The sequence below is a fragment of the Schistocerca piceifrons genome, chromosome 7 (assembly GCF_021461385.2).
Source record: "Schistocerca piceifrons isolate TAMUIC-IGC-003096 chromosome 7, iqSchPice1.1, whole genome shotgun sequence".
NCBI lineage: Eukaryota > Metazoa > Arthropoda > Insecta > Orthoptera > Acrididae > Schistocerca > Schistocerca piceifrons.
The window spans coordinates 190910430-190937626 of record NC_060144.1 but is presented as its reverse complement, the minus strand read 5'-3'; the positions used below and the strand labels follow the sequence as shown (position 1 = coordinate 190937626).

Genomic DNA, 27197 nt, shown 5'->3' with positions numbered 1-27197 from the left:
ATATGGAGGGCAAAAAGAAAAAGGCATATATGTGAAGAAGGGTAATGGGTTTCCAATCTGAACGGTTTTTGCCAAAAAGGAAGAGACTCAAAGAAGTGTTACACACATGCCCCCCCCCCCCTCCCCCAACCCAAAACAGCAGTCTTATCATTCACAATCAAATCGAATGAAAGTGAGCTCACGCAAAAGCACGCAAATTTTGCAAAATATTATGAACTATTCAGCTAATCATATCCTTTGACACCAGGACAACTTTATCCTTCATGTTATGTACACACATTTATCCCTGTTATTCCAATAACAGTGAGTGCCTAAAAATGTAGCAGTACTGTCTTTTGAATCATCTGAAAAGAAGCACCTACTGCATGTGAAATAAGCATTGTCTAATATTCTGAAAAGCAAAATAGAAGGCAATGTACTTGCATGTAATACAAAAATATCCCATACACAGCATAAACTTTGAACACAGTAATGACAGCACTTGAACAAACAGCAAAGTACATTGATTCAACATTGTGTGAAATATGTAGGAAAATCCATCGTTGACGATATGACATACATACACATTTGTAGTTAAGGAGCAAATTTATTCTGCAATAACAGGAAACGGATGCTTGATCTTAAACGCAATATCATCCCCCCATGCAGATTTCTTATGGTAATGTTACTTAGTGACACTTATCTATAATTGTCACATGCGTAGAACCAATATTGACAATAAACCCAAGTTCAATTTAATGAACTTTCATTGGGTACATAAAATATATGAAATAAAAACAGACAGAGTTATACAAATATATTGATAGCAAGTGACTGGACAGTCTAATGCAACAATGGAGAGGGATATTTTTCTCAGCAAAGAACTAGTAGAAAATTAGTCCCCTGATAAAAAAAATTTAAAAGAAATAATATTGACAACAAAACTGCATCAAATAATACAAAATCCAAACTGTACAGGGAAAATATAAATACAGCTTTTGTATTATACCACTTCTCCATCAATATAAATATGCTAATTAAATGACGTGTCATTTACTTTGCGTAAGTTCCAGCATTATTTCAACTCTTAATAATAATAATAATTTTTATAAACATCTCAGTGAATTTACATATTAAAACACTATTGAATTATTGTCTTCATGGAAGAATTTGTTACTAAAATAAACTGCAAACATCAGTTTTTTAATGAATTTCATCGATAACACTAAAAACTGGCTTGAGAAATCCAGTTTCCTGATGGTATAAGAGAGGAACCTTTGCTGTACCCTGAAATACAATGAAACAAATAAGCTGACTTTTTCAAATGTCTGCAGCTAGACAGTACGGTACTCTTGTTCATAATGTGCTATACATATGTGCATTATGGACTATTACACATGTAACTCCTCAATTTCTGAAATTTACATATTTCTTTGGCTCGTACAATATTTTATGTGTGTATATATATACAAAATACATCTCAAATGTTCAAATCACAGCATAAAAGAAACAATTTTATGAGAAGAATACTGAATGGTATGAGAGAATAGGCTACAGGAGGAATATTTGTGGTAACACTGGGTAATAATCATCCAGTTTGGATCCAAAAAAAAATTAATTTTGCAACAGGTAGTGCAGAAACTTTGTTGGTAACTGCACATATTTGTTACTGTGACATTTAAAACCAGACATGCAATACAGTAGCAAGAAACTACCATGCATATCCAACACTTCCCACCAGCCCACCCTCATCACCACAAACCAACAAAAACATAATAATCTTTGACAATAGTTCATAATCGTCCTTAAAACGTTACTTTGGACCTTAAGTGGATTTATACTGTTTGGTCAGACATAAGATTATTTTTGAAATATAATTTAGTTGCCATATTTACTTACATATAAATGGAGCACATACCAACAGAAAATCAGCGACAGTCAATAAAAGAAAAAGACCCAGCTAAATCTCAGACTTTCTAAGTTAGAGTGGTGGAAAACTCACAAAGGGGCTCGACAGTGAAGGCAAAAATCAGTTATAAGATAAAAGGAGTTCAAGAGGTACACATGATACAGGAAAGAAAAGGAATGTCAACACACTATTTCAAAAGCAAGATACAATAAAGATACTTCATAATGTATCCTAAAAAATAATTAAGATGTAAGTTAAGTTCCAGGCATGAGAGAGAGAGAGAGAGAGAGAGAGAGAGAGAGAGAGAGAGAGAGAGAGAGAGAGAGACTGAATGTAAAATAAAAGATACAATGTATCAATAAGAAATATGCAAAAAGAATGGACGTAAGATATTTTGCAACAGGAAATGAATGATAGAGAGCAATGAGAATTAGAGAACAGAATAAAGTGTAAACATACCCTCCTTAACGGAGGTGAGCGTTTAAAATCTGACATGTCTAGATCATTAGTCTATGCACTAGCTCAGTTGAAAAAAGATGGACTTTTTCGAGTAACTTCTAGCATTTGTCTCAAATGATTCAGGAAAACCAAAGTACATGTAAATTAGGATGACTTGGCAGGGATTTGAATCTCATACCCCCTATATACATCATCATCGTATGGATGCATCATATGCTATTAATATGACACGAAGTTGAAAACTGAAGGGAAACCAGTTGGAATATATGGGGAATATATCAATCATACAGTACTAAAACTAATGCACATTTGATCAGAGAAACATCACAGAATCCATACCTGCACTTCACAAATTATAAATCTGAAAAAAGCTCATATGGTGGCATTTGTTAAAATGAAACAGGTCTTGCACCTATGGTATTAAAATAGTTAGTAGCAATGTTGGATACATATTTTACAATGCAACAAAGGAGAATCACATTTTTTGGAAGGAATACTCATATTACTGAAGTGCAATAAAACAGTATTCTGTTCATTGAAGAAATCTTACGATTATGTATGATAAATCTGAGAATATATCAGTTATCAAATACAGAACTGTAATGTTATACGAAGTGTGGTTGTTTACTGCCTACAGGTATAGGAGAGAGCAAACAAATATTCCTGAATTAGCGAAACAATTGTTGGGTGGAATGAGATTTTGTTCCGTGCCAAATCAATCTGCCACAAAACCCAAGTATATGCCTAGCTGATGAATTCAACATACACAAATGTGTGAAAACATCCCTCAGTTACACAACAGAATGATTCTGGTATAAGAAAACACAAATTTGTCACATGCTAAGGGCTTAAAGTCATTGAAACAAATGTAGGAAATATGATTCATGATTGGTACACAACGTAAATTAATGTCCATTGCTATCTGCAGAGCTTGGAACTCTATCCCCTCAATTATTTGGGACTGAAAACAATAATCTTTATATACTGGTTGACAGTTTGACATTTAAACAGATTGAGACAGCTGAAGAACCTGAAAACATTAGAGTGAAAACTCTTCCTTTACACTCCTTGATCATGCACTTTTGTGAAAAATATAGCTGAGTAATAATAAGGGTGGGAATTGATTTTTTTTTTAAAAAAAAAGGCAAATTAATTTTAAAATAGAACTGCATCCTTTCCCAGTAATTTTGCAAGTATTGTCAAACTTCACCTATACTAGTTCAGTTATCACCTTGAAACTTAACACTGATGAAATATTTTATTATTTTGTGTGACTTTGACAGTTACATTTTAAGAGCCCATTTAGCACTGATGATGGACACTTCCCATCTACCTTAATGAACATCCATGTAGAAAGTCAATCACTTCATCACTTTTTTAATGGGAAAACAAATGACAGAAAAGACCAAGATATTCTGCTAAATGATAGTTGTCATATTATTTCAATCATTATGCATGGGAAAGAGAGACAATTGCCTTATGTGCCATGCATAATACTGGAATAAAAATAAAATAATTGTAACAATAAAACCAATTACTTCTATTGCCTCCCTCCACCCCAATATCTTTAATTCTATTTCTTCCACCATCCTTCAGTCTTTGGTTAGCATATCCTAGAGATCCATTGTTCGATATCTTGTTCATAGTTACATTGAAATAACTGCTTTAATATACATCAAAACAGACTGACGAATGTTTAGGGGTTTCTCTAGCCACTGCACAGTGAAGTTGTCACTAGTTACATTACATAATTCATAAGAAATGTACAATTACACACATATGTTAAAAACAAATACGTTAATGCACTGGTTACATTCACTACTAAGTGTTAGGAACATTGCACTGAACCACGAAACTAAATGCCTATTTTGACCTCTGCATTATTCTAATTCTTAATTCTTCCATTAAGCAGTAATGTATTAAATGCTAGAGCAGAATGAATGTACTAGATAACAATTTGGAAATAGTCTAGTGAAACTACAAAAAACTTTTCCCAAAACTTAAAAACAGTTGAACAAAGACATTAAAAGCTTTTATGGTTATTAATAGCAAACAACTGTTTCCAATGCCATTAATGTCACCACAAGAATTATGTGTGTGATCATGAAACATGTAAATGCTGCACTGTTTAAATGATTAACTTATTCTTATGTATAGTATTCTGCTTGATACTCTCTTGAATAGATACGAGTGACAACATTCTCTGTCACTATAACATCAGTGATTTTACTCAAATCTATTTACGTACCTTTCTTATCACTGATACAATACCATAAAATCAATTAAATGTGTGGAATTACACTAGTTACAGATGCAAACACGTGAATGAACTTCATCATACTGTTTACAGCCATGAAATTGTGATGATCCTCTGTACTTTATATCTCACTTAATATGTTTTCCCCCTAGATCACTAGCAACAATGTAGTAATGTAAAATTAAAAGAAACAATATTATTTTTGTAACATCCTTAAACAATAATTCAAATAACAACATCTGCCACATATATCTTAAATGCACAAACTTCATATTTCTTCAATGAGACTGTGAGCAATCAAACATTCACCTTTCCATTCAGTACTACAAAATGTATGAGAACAGTGGTATACATCAACAGCAATTTACATCTCACCATTTTCTGGCACACATATAAGCACTCAAATGTATTTTAAGATGTTTGAATCTAATGCTTCAAGAAATGTAGCACACTGTCAAAATACTGAGAAATAAATGTGTGATACCTTGCACATTCATCAATGTGGTACTTCATTGTGGCAGAAATACAGTAATTCACATTACAACAAGCAAAAAATGTAACACACAGACCACCCCACAGGAAGAAGCAATTAAATCTTCCAACTGGATACTATCACATTCAATGATGTTTTTAAAAAAACCTTTAACACTAACAGACACTTATAAACTAACACAAAGAAGTAAACATGTTTTTAGTACTTCGTTACTTTCTGTGTTCCCTCAACACTGATATCCCCTATTTTGACACGATGTTATGCATGAAGTTAAATATACTGCTTATCTTTTTTGTGAGTCATGTAAATAAGACTCGGTGGTTTATAACGCTATTCTAAATTCTATATCCTTCAATTGACACACAAATAGGTTTCCCTTTAAAGTTTTCCTGAACTTTCTACAAAACCGATAACTTAATAAAAATATGTATTTTACAGAAATTCTAGTTTCAAAATTTCTCAGTGAGCTACATGACCTATACCACTGCTCTCACCCATTTAACATTAAATAATGTTTAAAATCATTTCCAGTTTACACACCAAGGAATCAGTCATCCACAGTAGACAGCCATAATATATGCTGAAGTAAACTATAGCTTTGAACATGACTAATCTTGTACTATCATAGAGCCACAAGTATATTTTCTTTTGCAATGCTCAAATTTCTCAGTTATAATACATATTCAATTCACCAACAAATATTGTCATAGTTATTGTTCAGTTACAAAAATTTCGTATTATAAAAATATTGCCATCATTTCTGAATATACAGTTATCAAAAAATTTCTGCATTAAATATGATCTATGAAAACTGTCTTGAACACCTGTGAGACAATGTCAAAGGAGGTTGGTAAATGAAATTAATTTGCACCAAAGTAGTTTTAAAAAATGTGGAAAAACCTAGCTTGCAATACAGTATATTCGCTTACATATGTTCAGGGAAAACAAATAAAATTACACTGTGAGCATCAAATATTATCCTGTGTGTAATAAGCAGCTACAGAAAGAGAGATGTTGAACAAACACTTAGGTGAAAAAAAATTGATACAGTGCACTCACCAACAAGAAGGATGTTGGTTCACTTACAGAAGAACATACATTGCATTTTAGACTATACCTTCAAACATCCATTTAAAAACACTACTGTCTGTATGTTACAACTATGTCAATTCTTCCAGGACAAGAGCAATGATTTGATTAGCTATACTTTAGATATCTGTGACTTTTGAAGACTTTCCTGTGTCTTATTGTGTGGAAATCATAAAAAGTTTATGTAACAAACCATAATTATGTCAATATTTTCAAAAATCAAAATTCCTATTTAAAATAAATTAACTGGCAATAAACAACCAGGACTATTGCAAAAACAAAAGATTTCTTTCCTTCCAAACCATATCATCATCAATACTGCATGTCTTGCTATGATTTTCAATGTTAAATTATTAAGTATAAGGAGCTTAATTTGTAGATACATATTGGCCATCAATAAACTAATTGAAAATCTAATGCTTCAAACATGTCAACACACCTCTGGTGCTGATAGAGATCTATTTTTCAGGTTTTTCTTTTCGTACTTTGTTTCACTTCAAACTGGAAATCCAAACCCACAAAATCCTGTGATAACATACAACTGCAGACATCTTTGGACTGACGAGTTGAAATTTTATTCCTTGCCCAAAAAATGAACATATTTAACTAATATTCAAAAACCATGATCCTGATGAAATCTGTTACATCCATCGCAAAATGGTGGTTTCCTCATTGCAAATGAATTATAAATGATTATCTCCAAACCAATTTTTAAGTGCCCCAGCAAAAGATCTAAAAACATTCAAGTAAATTGTAACACTTGGTACACAAATACCATGTCAACGAATATAGCAGCTGGATGTAAGAAAATATTGAACAATGCTTTAAGACATTCTCAGCAAGTTCTTAAAATGTATTGTAAACTGAATTGTTAGCGGGAAAGATATTAAATGGTTTTGTAGAATAAATAAAAGAAAAAGGCCTTAGCCTGCAGTTGAACTTTTGCGGAAGTAATTATGAAGGCAGCAATAATATTATACCCTGAAAGTTAACAATAATAATCTCCATTTTCTTGTAAGATTTAGCTGTATAAAATTCAATAAGGCTCTTTTTGGGCATTTTGCGCTCCCACACGTGCTACCAGTGAATATATAAGTACTTACGAGATAGGTTAAAGGCAACACAAATATACAGCCATGTTTCTTTCTGCCTTAACACAATTCCTAACACTTAAATCTCTTCAATTTCTATGTTGTTTACTGATGCAAAGTTATCTCACAATGATTAAATAACATTTGATGCAGTCTGCTGCAATGACACTTGTGCTGTTTTGTGCCTTACTAGATATCCTTCGTGCATTTTTGCCTGGATGATGACAGTCATTCTTTCCCCACTTTTCATTTGAAACTAATCCAATTGGTGTCCATTCCTTTCAAAAGTAAAACAAGAATCTGTGAAAAGTAACTGTTGTTTTCATAACCAGCTTGACGATGCAATGCAGAATTTTGCATTAGGATAGAAAATTATCTGTTAAACTAGAATTTGGGATTTCCATATGACAAAAGCTCACAGATGTGAGAAATCAAATCATTACGACTGGTGCATAAATTCTGTAGCAACAGCTCACTTACACGTCAGAAGACCATTTATCAGTAATACTGAACAAGTCAATGGATTTACAAAATGTGTGTGGATGGGCACAATGAAAAAGAATGGTAGAATATGTTTTTATTGTGCCTGTCTGTGACTCAACGCCTCCTCCATATGGTGAGTAGCGAACTAACCTTTCCCTATTGTTTTCCATACTAGACCTGCCACAGTTTCACAAAACGTGTTTCAGACAAAGCACGAAACACCATTGCAGCGTGATGACAGTTCTCCATTGGATCTCTTTCTCTTCTTTTCCATAGCTGTGAAGTTTTCATCACTTGAATCTCCAGTGTTTAAGTTTGGACCTTCTACATGGACACGACTCTCATGTTTCTGAAGGAGAAAGTTTCGGGTAAATGTTGCATCACAGCTGCGGCATTTGAAGGGTCGTTCCCCTGTGTGTGTAAGGATGTGCCTCTTGAGATCTGTTGACCATCCAAATGCCTTGGGACAAAGACGACACGGGTACCTGTATTCAAAAATAATAATAAATTATGGTCAGTTGTTAAAAAAGTCTCTTTTACGAGAGCCTGTTGCAGTAAAGAAGTTAGGATCACTAAATGAAAATATTATAGAAAATTAACTACAATAGTAAAAAATAAAACATATTTTTTAACTTTTTTTACAATGTATACTACTTTGACAATTTAAGCTTGCTTTTATAACTATTTTCAATGTCACAGTTAATATTACTTACCCAAAACTTCAACAACACATAATTAACATTACATAAAATGCTTGTTCAAGCTGTGGCAAATTAACTGTGAAGAAATAAAAGAACAAACTTCTGTCCATTGTTGCACATACTGAGAGATTGTTACATATTTCCCATGTATTCAAATATCAGTTCACCTGTCAGGCGAGCAGCGCATACTCATTTTACTCTCACTGTACTGCTGTAAGCAGCACAAAATGTACATGAATAATTTAATTTTTCCCATGAATTTCTGGCAATATACACGTAATATGTTACTATTTGGAACACAGTTTATGCAAGATCTGGTTAAAACTACACTATGGTACCATATTAAAGGGAACATCACAAGTCACAGTCATTAAATCATCACTTTGTCACCCTAATAAAGTCCCCCAACGTAAAACTGAAATCCTCGTCAAAATGTTGTGCTTTAAAATGTACACAGCTAATTGTGAAGAATCTCAATGGAAATGCCATTTAACCTAATTCCCTCTGTATTTCTAACTTCAGTTTGTCTGCAAACTGAAGAGTGATCAGGATACTTTCTTCAACCCACTGTAGCAACTACAGGACATTTCACAAAGTTATACAGCCCTTCCAAAAAGCTCCTTTTAAACCAGTGTCTACGGAGTGTTCAGAGGTGCCATGGGAGCTTTCATTTTCCATTAAATACATTCATATTGTAAGGCATACATAAATTAGTTTCTCTCTGAACTAACATCTTAGTATCTGTGTGATAAGATTAATGAATGTTGGTATTTGTTCTACTTTTTCTTTACCACTGCAGTATTGGAATGGTATGATATATTTGGTGACAAGGAATTAACTCAGTTTCGCAAGTTATCAACACGAGAAAGAATTATTTCCTGTTATTACACAGGTAACAAGAAAGTCAAAGACAACACAAACGAAGAACAGGTGACAGTCGTTTTTGATTTTAGCTATGAGGGCACTCAGCCACAGTGTAGGGCATGTGTCTTCCAATATAACTCAAATAAATAAGGACATAAATACTAGACATTAAAGTCTGCACTGTATGAATAAATGACAATGCCACACAAGCAGATCCAGCTACTGCAGACCAAGTTGCCTGGAAACCATATCAACACTGTCTGTTGATTTCAGCTCAGGAAGGCTATTTATTCACAAATAGTAAGCAAAGTTTTTGCAATAATTTGTGACATATGCAAATTTCTTGTATACTTACACAGAAGCAAATTTCACAACATAACTGACCATGAGCCACTGGTTACTCTCTCTGGTTCACATTCAAGCTTCACAGATAGAACTGCTTGAAGACTACAGTGGAGGCATCACATTTACATGATAATAAATATTCAGTTCTGTACAGCTAGATTAACCAACATGTCAACACAAATGCATTATCTAGATTTCCAAACACATCCCAACTTTTTAGTCAGGAAACCCTATATTTTCACAAATATACACATTATTGAATACTGCGGAAGGGTTTTCATACAAACAGAATGGAAAATCTCAAAGGATCCGAATGCATCTTCTCCACCAAGGTTTAAACTATTTCCCTGTGGAATAGACTACAATGTAGTTATAGGAGTGCTACTACACACATCATGTTATTTATGGTTATTAAATAAGCTAAAGCTTTTTTATCTAGCTCCACTGAATTTGAAACTAGCATTAAAATTTGCATATTTGCCCTAGTTTTTGAACTGTAGCCACTGCCTGAAAATCACCCTTTTTTCATGAGAGTTTGAAGGTTGGTAGGAGTGCCTGAGAATGTTTAATTCTCACATCATGGTATCATCATATGATCCGGTGAGGGCCTTTCAAGCGTTCATCACACGATCTGCTTCCGGAGGCCAAATAAAAGGACTTCATTTTTAAGATATTTTCTTATAAAAAAAATAGTCCTTTTTCTACACTTCTCAAATCACTTTCATGATAGTTGTATTGTGATACGCTTCAAGCTAGCAATCTGCTATTAACAGAAAAATGCCAACACCACCTCTCATTACTATACTAATAACATAAATAACTTCGCTACATTTGTGGTGAAGTGACATTTACTTTGATAAAGTGTTCAATTGTGTCTTCTATGGAAAAAGTGCATACTGTTTGTACTCTAGCTCTAAGATGGAAGACTACAACAGAAAATGGACATCTCATACAGTGTACTACATGTTTGTCCAACCTCAATGCACAAACAATTGGGGAAGTATTTGTATGTCATTCAGACTGCTGATGTTTCTATGGGAGTCTACTAACTGTATTAATACTAATGACTTATTACTGTATGATTCCTCCTATGAACAAAGGAGACTTTATGAAGATAACATCAAAAGCTGTATATCCTACACTTTGATTAAAATAACTTTTAGACTGACGGGTACCAGTGGTTGCAAACAGAGTAGCCAGCTGGTATGCAACACACCACACGCTCGTACAAACAGTAATTGTGCACGAAAAAAGCTGTTACCAACTGTACAAACCGTCGTCGTCAGTGGTAGGGAGCATAGTGGTGGTAGTTGCAATAGCTGTGTATTTGGCTCTCATTCATTCCCCCACCCATCCCCACCTGGCCTCCTCCCATCCCTACAGCCTGTGTCCCTCACAAGGCTCTAGAAGTACCAGCTGGACAGGCAGCACAATCAGCACATGAAGCCTGAGAAATATTTACAACTGACTGATGCCCAGCTCTGTCGTATCGGCCGCCGCACGGCAGCCATCAACTCGGTGCGGCGTGCTACAACATGCGCGGCACACAGCGAGTACAGCTGGCGACGCACACGATGTCAACAACTGGCACAGCTGGACGCGTCATCACGGGGTTAGCGGCAGCGTACACACACCACTATCGATACGGATTACCCTGGCGGCGCTGTCCTTGCCACCAGAGTGAGCAACCGTATAAGGGCGCCACCTACCAACACACTGATTGGCCGGACCTGCGGATTTAAGCGAGCTCCCTGAGCCCGTTTAACCAGTTCAATCTTTGCCGATGACTGTGTTACTACCCGGCTGCTGGATTCACGACGACCGAACCGTACTGTGGCCTCCCTGGCTGGAAACTTGCGACGCGTCAGTATCGACTGGTTGGCAGTGGTCTGGACTTGTATTCTCTACTAGTGACTCTGATTTCTCCTTGGCGCTACAGCCAGCGAAGTGTTGTGTAGTCGAACTTAAGTTTTGTTTTGAGTGGCAGAAGGTCAAATAAATTTGGTTATCACGGAATATTTGTTGTGTTATAGTGCGGACGTAACGCAACAAGCTCCTACCACTCAACTCACTGAAAAGCCAAAATTCACTTCAAATTTTTCACGATATCCTAATAAACATTCAGACATAGGTTATAACAACAAGATAAAGTTTCTATTACAACAGACTTCGAGAAAGAAACTAACGTTTTGTGAAAATCTGTTGTTTTGTTCCTTACAATCAGTTTTAACAATGATTACAGGGTGTTTAAACCATTAGACAAATTGTTTCTCCTATGCATATTCTCTCCCCTTATATATAATTTTAAACAAAACCTGTACACAAAACTATGTGCTGTTTCGCTTTCTTACTCCCAGTTGGTTTTAGCAGAAAACAAAGTTGTGTTTATGGCTTATCAGCTTACGATCAGAAAACTATTATGGAATCTGAATCGTCCAAAATTGTAATCCTACCCTTTTGCAGATTAAAACTATATCAAATATTGTTACTGAAGCTACCATCCTCACAGATCCAGCAGCAGGAGAGGTCTCTCTTTCCCTGTACACCAATAAACCCAACCGATTTACCTATTCAATGTAAGCAACTTCAGCTCCCATCAAGGTTTGGTTGGCAAGAATAATAAAACAGGATCAAGGTCAGAGAGGGTAAGAGCAAATTGAGATAGAGAACAGGAAGGAGCTAATAGACAGAGAGGCAGAGGAGGATGTAGAGAGAAACAGAGAGAGGGGTGGGGGGAGGGGGGAGGTGGTCAGAGAAATTGGGGAGGGGGGGGGGAGCAGATTGACGGACAGAGGGGGGGGGGGGGGGGGGAGGAGGAGATGGACAGGGGGAAAGGAGATTAGGACACACATCGTATTTCCAAAAGTAACTATCATTTGCGAAGCTTCGCTGGATTCGCTAGTATAATATATGCCCCACAATGAATCTGCTGTTGCAAATGGTAACAGAACTGATCAACAGGAGTAGTTCTTTAAAACTGAAGGTAACCTCACATACTACAAAGATGAGATTAGTCAGAGGCAATGAATACAATGCAGAATCCTGATCCTGATCCATGGCAACTGTTCAATGTCGCTTTGTATATATGTCAATGGAGAATTTTCCTCAGAATCAGCCACCATTAATAGAACAACATTTTTTTTTATTTTTATTTTTTATAAAGTATAAAACTATTTTTACACGGCCACAATCCCATCATGTCAAGGTTTGACAAAACAGCGTAACTACACATGATCAGTCATCCGTCCAAACATCTTAACTATTGTGTAATAAAATCACAGGGAGTAGACAAAAACAATGAAATACCAAAAACACATCACAGTACCATGCCCAATGCAGTGTACAAAAACCATTGGCATTCAAAACAGCTTCTAGACATCTCGAAATGAATAACAATAAGTCCTATGTAATTTTAAAAGTAATTTTATACTACACTTCCTGCAAAACAGTGGCAAGTTCAGTTAACAGTGATGGAAGTGATAGCGATTACACATTCTTCTCTCCAAAATAGACCACAAAGGCCTCATAATGTTGAGGTCTGGTGATTTTGGTGTACAGGGGAGATGCGACAATTCACAAAATCGGTCCTGGATGATGGGAGCTGTGTAAACAGGGGCCCTCAAATCTTTGAACACATCATCATCGGAGGAACAAATATTGTAAAATGGGATGGATTTGATCAGCCAAACAGGTCACACAATCCTTGGCAGTAATCCATCCTTGCTGAGTAGCCATGGAGCTCATGGAATACCATAATATGGCTGCGCAGATTATCACTGAACCCCCGCCATGCTTCACTTGACACCATGCAGTCTGCATAGTAAGCATGGTATGGTGTATTCCAAATGTAAACTCGGCCAGAAGTTGGAAACAATGTGCAAAAAGACTCATCCGAATAAACTGCTTTCTTCCATTGCTCTGTAGTCCAGATTTTATGGCTTCAGCAACACATTTTCCTGTCAAGATGCATTTGCATCACTGGTGTGTGGTTTTAGAATTCCATCTCTCCTGCAATTCCCAGGTTACAGAGCTCCCTTCACATTGTTTTGGTACTCACAGGATTTGCTAGTATGACTTTCATTTCTGTAGATATTTTGGGTGCTGTTGGCCTCTTACTTTTCGTCACAATCCTCTTCAATGACCGTCTGTCAAACACTCAACATACAGTTTCATCCATGTCTTGACTTAGCAGATAACTTTTTCCACTTTCCCTACACGCAAAGTAAATCTTCAATATGACGACTCTTTACCAATACAAAAGAAACATATCAAATATAAGACTGTGGATATTTTAAAGTTACTCTCACAATATTAGGATTGCTATCTGTTTACTGCTTCCTGTGTAAGGGAATGGCCATGCAAGAGACAAACATCATTTGCAAAAAAAGTGACCAGAGGTATTTATTCACTCATTGAATGAAAATATCGTGCATCGGTCATTGATAGAGCTAAGTGTACAACTGACACTGGGTATTAAAATTGATGCTTATGAAGAATTTTTGTAAAAGTTTAAATGTAAATGACATTGCTTTCACTCGCATACTTAAAGGTACCAAGACCATTTGAAAAGTAAATGAAAGAAAGACTTTTTAAAGACAGTTTCGACATGGAAAAAATAGCTTTTTTTTATGGAATGAAGGTACAAAGGGAAATGGAGTGCTGTCATCACAAGTGAGTAATGCTGGACATGGAAAACTGGTACTTTTGCAACAGCATACCAGAGGCAGACCACAACAACACACTGCAAATATATTAGAATTTTAATGTTTCATTTTTTTAGTCACACATACACAAAGATCATACCTAAAAAATGAGAGCCAATCAATAAATTTAAAATTCATTTACAGGTCCTGTGACCAGAAAAACGCAATGAAATTATATCCTAATGACCCCCACATTCAACTTTGAAATTTTTAAACAACACTATCTGTGACAGAAAATTACAGAGTAATTATTACTAGATAGTATTTGAAAATGGAAGTTTTAAAATAGTTACATGAAGCGCATTGGCACACATGAGGGTCCATTCTTCTTCTACTGCTACCGCAGCCAAGGCTACCACAACATTTCACAAGGCACCATCGAGAGCCATCGCTATTCGATTCACCCGGATCACCACGATGCAGCATGTCACCAGCTGCCTGGTGGCAGCACGATCAACATCAGAAAATAGCATTGCACTGGGGCCCACACACACTGCTAATGGTCAGCATCACCTCGACCACACCGACCAACAAACCTTCACAGAACTCCGGAGTGAAGACCACTAACTCTCATTTAGTATCTCGGACTCTGCTCTTGGAATGAATCACGATTTGTATCTTGGGCTGGGTCTGGCTTGTACTCTGGACTTGTACGGAATAAACCGTTCGCATTAAAACAGTTAGAACTTTGTGTGTGAGCTTAGTACACAAGTGGCAATGAGTGCAGTTAAAGACTCCCATGTTTCTCGCCAATTTGATGACAACCATTATGTCCCTGGTGGTGGTACTACAAAGTTAACTGCAACAGCAGCTGAAAAAGCCAGCGATGTTTGGAACTCCAACAGCACGAACACGTGGCCATGTCGGACAAGGAATTGACCAGACTTACTGGCAAAGCCACGGCAACTGCTGGTCCATCTGCCTCCCTTCCCCGGCTACAATGAGTCTGCAGAGGGCTGGGAGACATACGAGAAGCATTTTGGGCAATACTTCGCCACCTTCAAGGTAACAGACGCAAACAAATAAGGCTCTTTTTCTGTTGTGGACTACGCCCCATATCTATCACTTGTTCAGAAAGTGTGCCCTGTTTCAGGAATCCACTTCCCTATCATTTCACGAAATTTTTTGCTTATTGGTGTCTTATTGTTGCTGGCATACTCATATAATTTCCTGAATGGTGGAATTTCATCAGTGCAGGAAGCAACCTCATCAATTGTATCACGCTTGGGTTACAGAGTTGTATGGTCTCAGTCAAAAGTGCTGCTTAGTTACCTCTCAGTATAAGGAGTCTTACAATGATGCTATGTTCAGGACTGGTATATCATTTAGGCAGCCCCAGATGAAGAGGTATGCCAAAGGGCACTAGAATATGAAGACCCCCACCTTGGAAGAGGTCTTTTCTGCTGCTCAATCATCTGAAGTTTCTCATGCAGCAGGCCACTTGCTGGATTCTTGGGCAGATGTGGCCACTGTCAACATTGACAACAGCAGGCACTCGGGTTCAGGCACATCCTCGGAAGTGGACATTGTGGTGGTGCATCATGCCCATAAGCCATACAACACGAAAACACATCCAAGGTGGGTTGTTTCCCACAGTCACCTTTACTGCTCGTTTTGGTCAACATTACCACCATGTCTGCCCGGAAGTATTGGCCCTCCAACCATCGCTGTCGGAAGGAAGGACATATTGCAGCAATCTTGGGCTTCGCCTGACGGATATTAATATCGTCAGCACTGCGTGTGCCACTTTTGAAACAGTTTCTAAGAATTTGTTAATCAATGTGTATCAATGGAAGCCACTTCAGTTGCAAGTAAATACAGATGCAATAGCTTCTCTTATTAATTCTCACAATACCTGTGCCTCAGTAAGCTGCTGTTGTCTCCCGCTACATGTCGTATTGTAGCCTACGACAGACAACAGATCCCCATTCTTTGACAATTTACAGCAGACACGGCATATGTTAGACAGTGCTTTTAGGAAGAACTTGTTTGGCCTGGATGCCTCCATGGCATTTTGGGTTCACAGTCAACAATTTGGAAAACCCAGTTTTCAACCATGCGCCGCACCAGGAAGTTTATGAACTTTACAAGGATTTTATGGACATTACTTTGTCTGGACTCAGCAAGGCTACAGATTTAACCATCCATATCACCCTCATCAGCTATGGAGGTGAGTGAACCTATTTCATCCTAGCACTTGGTACGCCATAAGTGATACTCAAAAAAATCATTCAGCAAACTCAGTACATGCAGCGATTTTAAGATCACAATCGATACATGGGCTGTGGTTGACATATACCCCATCCACTGTTCAGATGAATTCGTGAGGAAACTGGCAGGAGGACAGCATTTTTAAAGGTGGCTCTGTTGGTGGAGTATTTGCAGCTCCTGCTTGATGAGCCATTTCAGCAGTTACGCATCATCAACACTCCCTACGGTCTCCACAAGTATAAACAATTGGTTTTTCAGATAGGAAGTGCTCCCACTCTTTTTCAGAATTTCTTGGGGTAACTCAAATGATGTGTATTTGGAAAATATTGTGGTCACAGAACCTCCCATCAAGGAACATTTGTGGTACCTTTAGCTTTATTTCAAGCTCTGCATGACTTGGGTCTCAAGTGCAATCTGGACTAATGACACTTCTTCCAGCTCTCTATTGAGTACCTTAGCCACATCATTTCTCACTGGGTGATCCAGCAGATGAATGCCATTGGTGCTCTACTTTGAGCCACAAACCAGGTTTTTCTGGGCAAAATTGTTTATTGTCATACAGTAATCCCACAGGTGGCTATCATTGCGCAACCTCTTAATCAGTTACTGAAAAAGGGCGTGCCATCTGTTTGGAAGACTGTGCGACCAAGCACTCACTGCTTTGAAGGACAGTCTTTATTCATCCCCTTGCCTTGACACATTTCGGATGGACAAGCAGATTGTTTTGGCTACTGATGCTTCCCACTTTGGCCAGGGGGCTGTGGCGGCCCATTACAATTCAGACAGTACAGAGCAGCCAATAGCGTTTGCCCCCAAGGCACTCAATGCGGCACAAAGGATTTATTCCCAAATTGATGAGACACTTGCTGTTATTTATGTGATGAAGAAATTTCATGTTTTTATATGGTGTGACTTTGTCATGGACCACAAGCTATTAGTTGCTGTCTTTATCCTTGCAGTGCACCTGCTGAAGAAGACCCCACAGACTGCAACTGTGCCTTTGTCCTCAGCCATTACCATTATGAGATTCACTTTTGCCCAGTGGTTCAGTGTTAGAATGTAGATGCTCTCACTTAGTTTCCTATGGATCCCAACAACAGCTTTAAATGGACGGAAATCCTTTGCTTTTATCTCGATGAGGAAGCTCAGCAGGTGGTGGACAACTTTCCACATACGAGCTCAGGCTACCTGTGTAGATTCTGTTCTCTGCCAGGTGGCGCAACACAACCAGGGGGATTGACCATAACAATCTTTGTCCTAAGTGTTGGACCCCATCCATATTTTTTTGTGCTGTCCTACAGACTGACTCCTATTGATTGTGAGACTGTTTACAACTGAACATGCTGTGCCATGGACAGTCATTCCAGATTTCCTATGGCAGGGCGTCCTTCGGCTGTTGCATAATAGTCACTAGAGGGCATCACAGGATGATGATTGGTCACTGCTATGTCTACTGGCCATGTGTTGACCAGGTAACTGAACAATGAATTACTACGAGTCCCAAATGTCAAGTCATCAGGCCTCTTAGTGGCAATGTCGCTCCCAGTGGTGGGAACCCAGGCAGCCATGGGAAGGCATCCAAATTGGATTTTGTGGGCCCCTGTCTTGGATGCATTTTAGTTGCTTGTCTTTGCTGCACACTCCCGGTTCCCATACATTATCAACTGCTGCTTCATGATCAAGGAGTCTACCGCGTGTGCCCTCACCCAGTCCATCTCCACCGAAGGTCTTCCACACACAATCGTGGCGTAACAGGACACAATTTACCTTTGCGTTCACCAGGTCTAGGTGCCCCCCCCCCCCCTTTTTTCACATCCAACCCAATGCGAAAGCAAAATGCCTCATATGCACATTTAAAACGCAGATGAAGTATGCTGAAGGTGTGCCAGGGGCAGAGGTGTCCACGTGTTTTCTGCCTGTGGAGGGGGGTTGGGAGGGGGGCAGGGGGGGGGGGGGGGGACAGTAGCCCCTGCCAGCTCTGCGCAGACCTCCCAAGCTGTCCCCTGTACCGGAGCTTAGTTTTCCATCCTCTCCACCAGTCCTTGAGGCACCTTCTCTTTCTATGGTCCGGCTTTCTACACTGTGCTCCCCCACATCTCCAATGTCTTTACCCCCACAATAGTCAAGGACCAGTGGAAGACATAGTCCTCCAATGGGCAAAGTAGTCGGGTGGACTGCAGAAACTGCCCCAGCATATTCCTACTTCTGCCCCAGAGAGGAGCCAGACACCCACACAACTCTCACTCTGCAGTCCCTGACAGCTGGTGTCACACTGCAAAGTGTCTGCCCCTGGAAGTTTCATTGCCAGAGCCTTCTCCAGCCCTACCACAAATAGGGAGCTTCTGCCTGTGTTGTGGGCGGTGGTATCTGATGACCAAGAGGCCTTCCTGCATATTACATGGCAGCCCATGGTACAGGGGAGAGACAGTGCTACTGCTCATCTTGTATCGCTGTCACCTGACTATAATATTTTGCACTGCAACAAAGCAAGCTTTCACTATTCAACTCACGCATGTCGGCGCCAGGTGGCTCAGGGGTGGCTGCCAGATGGCAGCATGATCAAGCATCAGAATACAACACTGCATTGTGGCTTGTGCACACCACCGACTGTCAAGTCAGCACCACCGCCATACACTGCTCACCAAATTCATATTACACTGGAATGGAGAGCATTCAATCTCATTTGGGTATTGTATTTCCTTTTATTAACTGGGGACTCCACTCCTGGGATGAAATTTAATTTGTATCATGGACTTGGCCTGGCTTGTACTCTGGACTTACAAGATATGTTTGAACTGTGTGCACATTCAAATGGTTAGAACTTTTTTCATGTTCTCATTTCTGTGTGGACTGACTACACTTCTATATTTCCACTGGCTTAGAGTGGATATCAACACTGAAAGATTAATGCAATGCTATAAAGGGCATACTACTGACATCAGACAGAATTTTAATTGTATGCCCCTTGGCACCATTCTCAGCTGCAGCCATGTGCTGCTGTGTAGGCACTGGTTTATCTAGCTTGGAAAAGCAAAGACCATATCCCCTTTCCCCATGAAAAATATTATTCTCCAAACCAAAATCCCATTTCATGCCCCACTTTACAGACAGATGTATCAATGCAGTATTGGTTTGAAGAAATTCAGGGTACGTAATGCTTGCTGACCAACAGCAAAGCCATAGCTCTTACCACAACAGGTCCCATAAACTTGATTGTGCGCCTGGGCTGTGTAGGCAACAAGCACTGTAGGCTAGTCCGGCTTACCAGCACCCATAGACCTACTCTTCAATAATACTCCTTTTATAATCAGTATCACATTATAAAGTCATAATGGCTGCAGTTTATAATAACCCTAAATTAGGCTTCACAACTAATGCAAACTTTCTGTTATAAACTTATTCTGTGTTAAGAAAAAATGATTTTAGAAAAATGATACCTTTTTTGTGTTTTGAAATTTCTGTAAATGAGATTTACAATGCCAATATTTGTGCTTATAACTTGTTAAATTTTCATCAACAGCAGACAAATACACGTCAAGATAATTTAAAGTGAGCAATTCCTTGCGAGGACGCCCAAAACTCTGACCACCTTCTGTTTCTTGGGACAGGAAATGTTGCTGAGATACTGAACACATTTTGCTGAATTGTTCGCCTTTTGAAACATATAATTCATCAGTTCTGTATAGCAAACCATGCCTTTTCAGATTATGTATGTTCATATTGTGTGTACCTCGTAGATTCGGAAATCAAATAAACATTTACTTTGCCATGCACACTGTCTGCCAGTCCCTGGGGCAGTCAGTGTTGTTGAGAAACTGCATGAATTTTGTTGCAATGTTCGCCTTTTGCAACATCTGATATATCCATTCACTATTCGTGTCCTTCAGATAAGATACGTTTGTCTCTTTTGTCTTATGTAAGTTAGGAAATCAAACTGCATCTAATAGATTGATTCTTTAAGCTGAAAGGAACCAGGGGCAGCTGAAGAAGAGCAGCTGACGACAGCACGGGCAGGAATACTGAAATGCAGACAACAATGAGTTGCCATTCTAAAGCGCATGTTTACTTGCTACCGCACCCATGCATACATAAATGCCCTTAGCTGTCAGACCTTTCTACTTGCCGGGTGTAAAAGGATGCCTATATCCTTCTGGACATTCTATCTGCTAGGTGTACATGTACACCTCTGTCTGGACACATTACCTAAAGGGCACACATGTATGCCCACAGCCGCGAAACATTTAAACACAAGGTCAAAATAAGTTTTCACATAAGCAGCAAAACAATTCTTACGGCTAAAATAGCCCACCCTTCTTACCACATTTTGGTATATATATAAATTAACTGATGACAACTGCACCTGATATGCACAGAGCAAACAGGAAGAGACTTTGAAATTTAATATGAATAGCACACCAATGAACTATGTTTAATAAATCTAAATTAACCCAGCTTCACTGGGCACAAAATAGCCATTCAGTTACTGATACAAAAAAACAACCTCCTTATCATACACATTGTAGACATGGAATTTAAAATGGACATCTGGAACAATTTTGGGATTCTCACCAATAACCAGAGATTTTCAGCAATAACCACGAAACACCTCACACCTCACTTAGTAAACAAACCTATATTCAGAATTTAAAAAAAAAAAAAAAATTAAACTCTAAAAACTGTGACACCAAACACCCCATTCCAATCCCCCACCCCCCAAAAACACACACACACACACACACACACACACACACACACACACACACACAAACCCCTGCACTCCTTATGCACCGATAATTTGTCATTGTCATTAAGTGAAGGTAACAAAATGCTAAGCTCTAATGACTAGCTCACAAACAATTTTTATTTACTTATTTGCCTGTGGAACATTCAGAACAACAGTATTGGATATATCAAGATAAAGGACTGGATATGTCAAGACACATTACCGAAATAATATATAAATATGTAAAACATAAACAGCATTGGGTAGGATTAGGTGTGGATAGGGCAAAAAGTTGGCCATGGGTTAATCAAAGGAGCCTTTCTAACATCCACCTTAGTCACTTGAAGAACCCATGTAAAACCCAAATCAGGATGGCTCCTGCTGAATACAAGTCCCAAGCATTAAGCTTGGTACAGCCATGATATGTAATAAACAATAATAAACTAGCTAAATGTCATTTCAGTGCCAAGAAGTATTGACTTATGTCACACTCTCTCGTTTCTTTATATTCTGTGAAGCATGTGCATGATGTTTACCTATGGAAGAGTGTGTGTAGTGTTATTCATTAACACAAATGTTGAACATAAACAATGTTTTCTAAAATGATCTATCCACCATGTGTAATCCAATGGGATCAAATACCTGTAAGTCATATCATCAAGTTGACCTTTATCATATTATTATATAAATTACTCCAGGTACTTCGTCACATACTGTTGTTACCCATTTCATTCATTTTCTCCCTTGCCACAGCTACAAAATGCTCTCAACTATTACTAAGAGGTGACTTCAAACTGGTAATGGGAAAATAAAAATTCTACCATCACAAAAGGCAACCAGTGCAGTTATTTCTGAAACATCTATAAATCACAGACATAGTCTTCCACATCTACAGGGTGGTCCATTGATCGTGACCGGGCCAAATATCTCACGAAATAAGTGTCAAACAAAAAAACTACAAAGAACGAAACTTGTCTAGCTTGAAGGGGGAAACCAGATGGCGCTATGGCTGGCGCACTAGATGGTGCTGCCATAGGTCAAACGGATACCAACTGTGTTTGTTTTTTTAGTAGGAACCCCCGTTTTTTATTATATATTCGTGTAGTATGTAAAGAAATATGAATGTTTTAGTTGGACCACTTTTTTCGCTTTGTGGTAGATGGCGCTGTAATAGTCACAAACATATGGCTCACAATTTTAGACGAACAGTTAGTAACAGGTAGGTTTTTTAAATTTAAATACAGAACATAGGTACGTTTGAACATTTTATTTCGGTTGTTCCAATGTGATACATGTACCTTTGTGAAGATATCATTTCTGAGAATGCATGCTGTTACAGCGTGATTACCTGTAAATACCACATTAATGCAATAAATGCTCAAAATGATGTCCGTCAACCTCATGCATTTGGCAACATGTGTAACGACATTCCTCTTAATAGGGAGTAGTTTGCCTTCCGTAATGTTCGCACATGCATTGACAATGTGCTGACGCATCTTATGAGGCATTGTCGGTGGATCACAATAGCAAATATCCTTCAACCTTCCCCACAGAAAGAAATCTGGGGGTGTCAGATCTGGTGAACGTGCAGGCCATGGTGTGGTGCTTCGACGACCAATCCACCTGTCATGAAATATGCTATTCAATACCGCTTCAACCACAAGCAAGCTATGTGCCGGACATACATCATGCTGGAAGTACATCGCCATTCTGTCATGCAGTGAAACATCTTGTAGTAACATCGGTAGAACATTACGTAGGAAATCAAATCAGCATACATTGCACCATTTAGATTGCCATCGATAAAATGGGGGCCAATTATCCTTCCTCCCATAATGCCTCACCATACATTAACCTGCAAAGGTCATTGGTGTTCCACTTGTTGCAGCCATCGTGGATTTTCCATTGCCCAATAGTGCATATTATGCCTATTTACGTTACCGCTGTTGGTGAATGACACTTCGTCGCTAAATAGAACGCGTTCAAAACATCTGTCATCATCCTGCAATGTCTCTTGTGCCCAGTGGCAGAACTGTACGTGACGTTCAAAGTCGTCGCCATGCAATTCCTGGTGCATAGAAATAGGGTACGGGTGCAGTCGATGTTGATGTAGCATTCTCAACACCGACATTTTTGAGATTCCCTATTCTCGCGCAATTTGTCTGCTACTAATGTGCGGATTAGCTGCAACAGCAGCTAAAACACCTACACAGACGTTTCAAATGTGGCTGAACGCTTCTTGTTTCCTTAAATAACGTAACTATCCGGCGAACGGCCCAGACACTTGGATGATGTCATCCAGGATACCGAGCAGCATACATAGCACATGCCCGTTGGGCATTTTGATCACAATAGCCATACATCAACACGATATTGACCTTTTCCACAATTGGTAAACGGTCCACTTTAACAAGGGTAATGTATCACGAAGCAAATACGTTCACACTGGCGGAATGTTACGTGATACCACGTACTTATACGTTTGTGACTATTACAGCACCATCCATCACAAAGCGAAAAAAGTGGTCCAACTAAAACATTCATATTTCTTTACGTACTACACAAATATATAATAAAAAATGGGAGTTCCTATTTAAAAAACACAGTTGATATCCATTTGACCTAAGGCAGTGCCATCTAGTGGGACAACCATAGCGCCATCTGGTTTCCCTCTTCAAGCTAGACGAGTTTCGTTCTTTGTAGTTTTTTCGTTTGATGCATATTTCGTGAGATATTTGGCCCGGTCACTATCAATGGACCACCCTGTATAATGAAAGCAAGTTTTAATGATTTCTTCATTGCGGAAGAGACACGGATAGTTCTGGAAAGATTAATAAAGGAAGGTCAGGTCACATCAGAACCACATGTGTGAGTAAAAGGACAGACAAAGATGAAGGGGGAGGTGTCACTGCTATTTTAGATGAGCTGAAGTGTGATGACTGGCTTGGTCACTCGGTGTATTGTAAACGAATGTACACAGACCATTATATCAGTTAGCACAGTTTCCATCACTTTGGCCAAAATAGAGCTTTGCTGAACACACCAATGCATAAAGCAAAAAGCACATTGGACAAAAGCATCTTGGTGACACAATAAAACACCTAATCCCTGTGTTCCAACAAAATAGCAATGGAGCACATGAAATCAAGTCAGCTTGCTCTGGAAAATGCAAATCCAAACATAGTCAAGCAACACAACAAGTCCAGCACATGATATTCCTTCGCTTCTGTGCAGCACCATCAGGTGACACTGTATGTAACTTAAAAAGACACCAGATTAAAATAATCTTTCAGGCACCTAAGAAAATCAATGAAATGTACCCTATGAAGGATAGACATGGCATCAAAGTTCCAGGTGTTCGTAACATTCCACAAATGTGGCAGCGGTTATGTGAGACAGTCCATTCAAAACCTAATCAAGTGTTTTACTGTGTGTTAGTCGCACATCAAATGAAGTTTAGAAAAATCTGCGGTTGGTAAAAGAGCATGACCACACTTCAAACTACTGTAACTCAATCATTGAACAGGCTATAAAAATTAGAATGTGTGGTAACTTTAACAGACATAGGACTTGTATTCAACAAGCGAAAAGTGGGAACTTGATAACAGGAGGCTGAATAGGAGTATATCCCTTTTTATACATCATTACAGAAATGAAAATGCTTCAAGTGGCATTTCATCACTAACACTGATGTGGTTGCAGTGGGTACTACTATTACACTTACATCAGTGTGCATAATTCCATTACTTCCCTGGCAAAGACAATGGCGGATGTTGTAAAAGGTTCTGATTTTCACAGAGAATTAATGAGACAAGTGCAACAGGAACATTTAATACCACTTTGTAATATGCTTTCATGACACAGGCAAATAGTCATGCATGATGTCAAGTAATGACTTTCTGCATAGTGGGTGCATACAACATGGCAGTATTGGGGGCCACAGAACAAATGTACTTTAAGACGGCCAATCTATTTATCCTTTTAACAACAGTAAACAGTTTAAGTGTAATAAATGAAAACAATGGAAAAAATTACCTCCTTTTGCCTGCAGATTTTTCCTCTGTCACTGCAACATTCTCCATCTGGTCTTGTTCTTTGATTAGGGTAGAACATATTTTCTTGGGATTTTTCTGTTTTCTGCTAGAAGAACACTTGCGTACATTTTCTGTACATTCCTTCATCACTACAATGTTTTCACCTGCACAAGTCCTACCACTGTTAGTACTAGACAAATCGAGGGCAGATTCACACAGTGCACTCCTGGAAGCAGCAAGCCTCATGATACAGTTCTCCAGCCGGGTCTGCAGGTCAAGCCTCGCAAGAGCTGCTTCTTTCTTATCAACTGCGGGTGTTGTTTCACAGAAGGAACTATTTGGTGAGATCCTGGTACTAGTAATCTCACAAATAGGAGAAGCTGTGGACGAGAGAGGCGAACAAGATTCCAGTGACGATGGCTGTGTGTCAGCAACTTGACCGCTAGTATGTTTCAATGCTGTCTCCAAAATGCTTTCTTTCTCTTTTCCTTTATATCTGTGGAAACAGTGAAGCTCGCCAACATTTTCACTTGGGGCTTCGCCATCAGGTTTTCTTTCCAGGACATGTTGTGCAAAATGCTGTAGTAAGAGAGATGCTGAACTGAAGCTTGCCTTGCAGTCTGAGCATTCCAGGCAACGTAAGGATTCTGAAAATAAGATATTTTGTAAGATCATTAAGTATGCTTGACATGTTTCATATAACTGTTAATAAAGAACACTATGTGTGTTACACATTGTATTCAACTGCTGGATTATAGACTTATGAGAACTCTACAACTCTAACTTGATTTCACATTGTTGTACTAATTGCAAAAATGCCAACATTTGGAAATGAGTGTAACCTTCCAAGAAGTACACAAAAGATTTGTACAGCAATGTAACCCTCTTGGCCCATAGACTGCCTCTGTGCCAGTACCATTATTTCCTAGTGAAAGGGTTCAGTCTCATACTCTGATTCAGTCAATGGGCCAAGGGAGTTACATTACGGTATAAATCTTTTCTGTACTACTTGGGAGGTTATAATCATTTCCAAATTGTGGCACTTTTGCAATTAGTACAACAATGTGAAATCAAGTTAGAGTTGTGGAGTTCATGTAAGTCTATAATCCAGTATGAACTTTTTTTACAAGTGCAGGTGTTTAGGGAACATGTGGAGCCACTGAAATAAGAAAAGTATAGTAGCTAATTATATACAGAAGTCACCAAAGTGCTATGTAATAGTTCTTCTTACTGTGTTGATACAGAATTTGAAACAATACATATATCATCACAGAGGCACATACAAAGCACTGCTACTCGACTGGTAGTGGGGAAGGTGTGGCATAGGTGTAACAAGTGCACTTTAACTGTCAAGGCTCTTCTTTTGCTGTATGGATTATAGGTTCACAAAAGTGGAAGACTGCGAAATGCTTATGTGATTCTCAAAAGTAACCCACTGGCCCAGTTTTCAGGGGAAGTATGTTAAACAAGAACAGAAATAATTATAATATTTAACATATATTCAATAACCTTTTCTTTCACTAGTGTGGATGCTTGAATTGTGACTGTAGCTATGAGCATGCATTCAACCATCAGTAAAGCTTTGTGCAACTTGATGGATAAAGTGCATTACTAAAATACAAAATTATCTTCTATTTCACAGATAAGTAAATACAAAACATTATCTGGAATGAACGTTTAATCACAGGCAACAGTTCATGAGTGTCTGCCAAATGAACAGGGTGTGGTGGTCGTGGTACAAGAGAGGGCGCTTGTAAACCAACAACTCCCCCCCCCCCCCCCCCTAACTCTAAAGTGCAGACCTCAGAATCACAATTTTACAACACACAGGTTACACACCTGTTTGGTGTACAGCA

The 27197-nt window shown here is 38.6% G+C and overlaps 1 protein-coding gene across 1 annotated transcript in view; it reads right to left on the bottom strand.

The window, feature by feature from the left end:
- Positions 1-7078: 7078 nt before the first annotated feature.
- Positions 7079-27197, bottom strand: part of LOC124805252 (zinc finger protein 572-like) — a 44031-nt gene continuing 23912 nt past the window's right edge. The window contains exons 3-4 of the mRNA XM_047265765.1: positions 25343-25988; positions 7079-8245 (exon numbers count right to left, since the gene is read on the bottom strand). Of these exons, the coding sequence (XP_047121721.1) occupies positions 7963-8245; positions 25343-25988 (929 nt within the window). The 3' untranslated portion in view covers positions 7079-7962. The remainder of the gene's footprint in view (positions 8246-25342; positions 25989-27197) is intronic.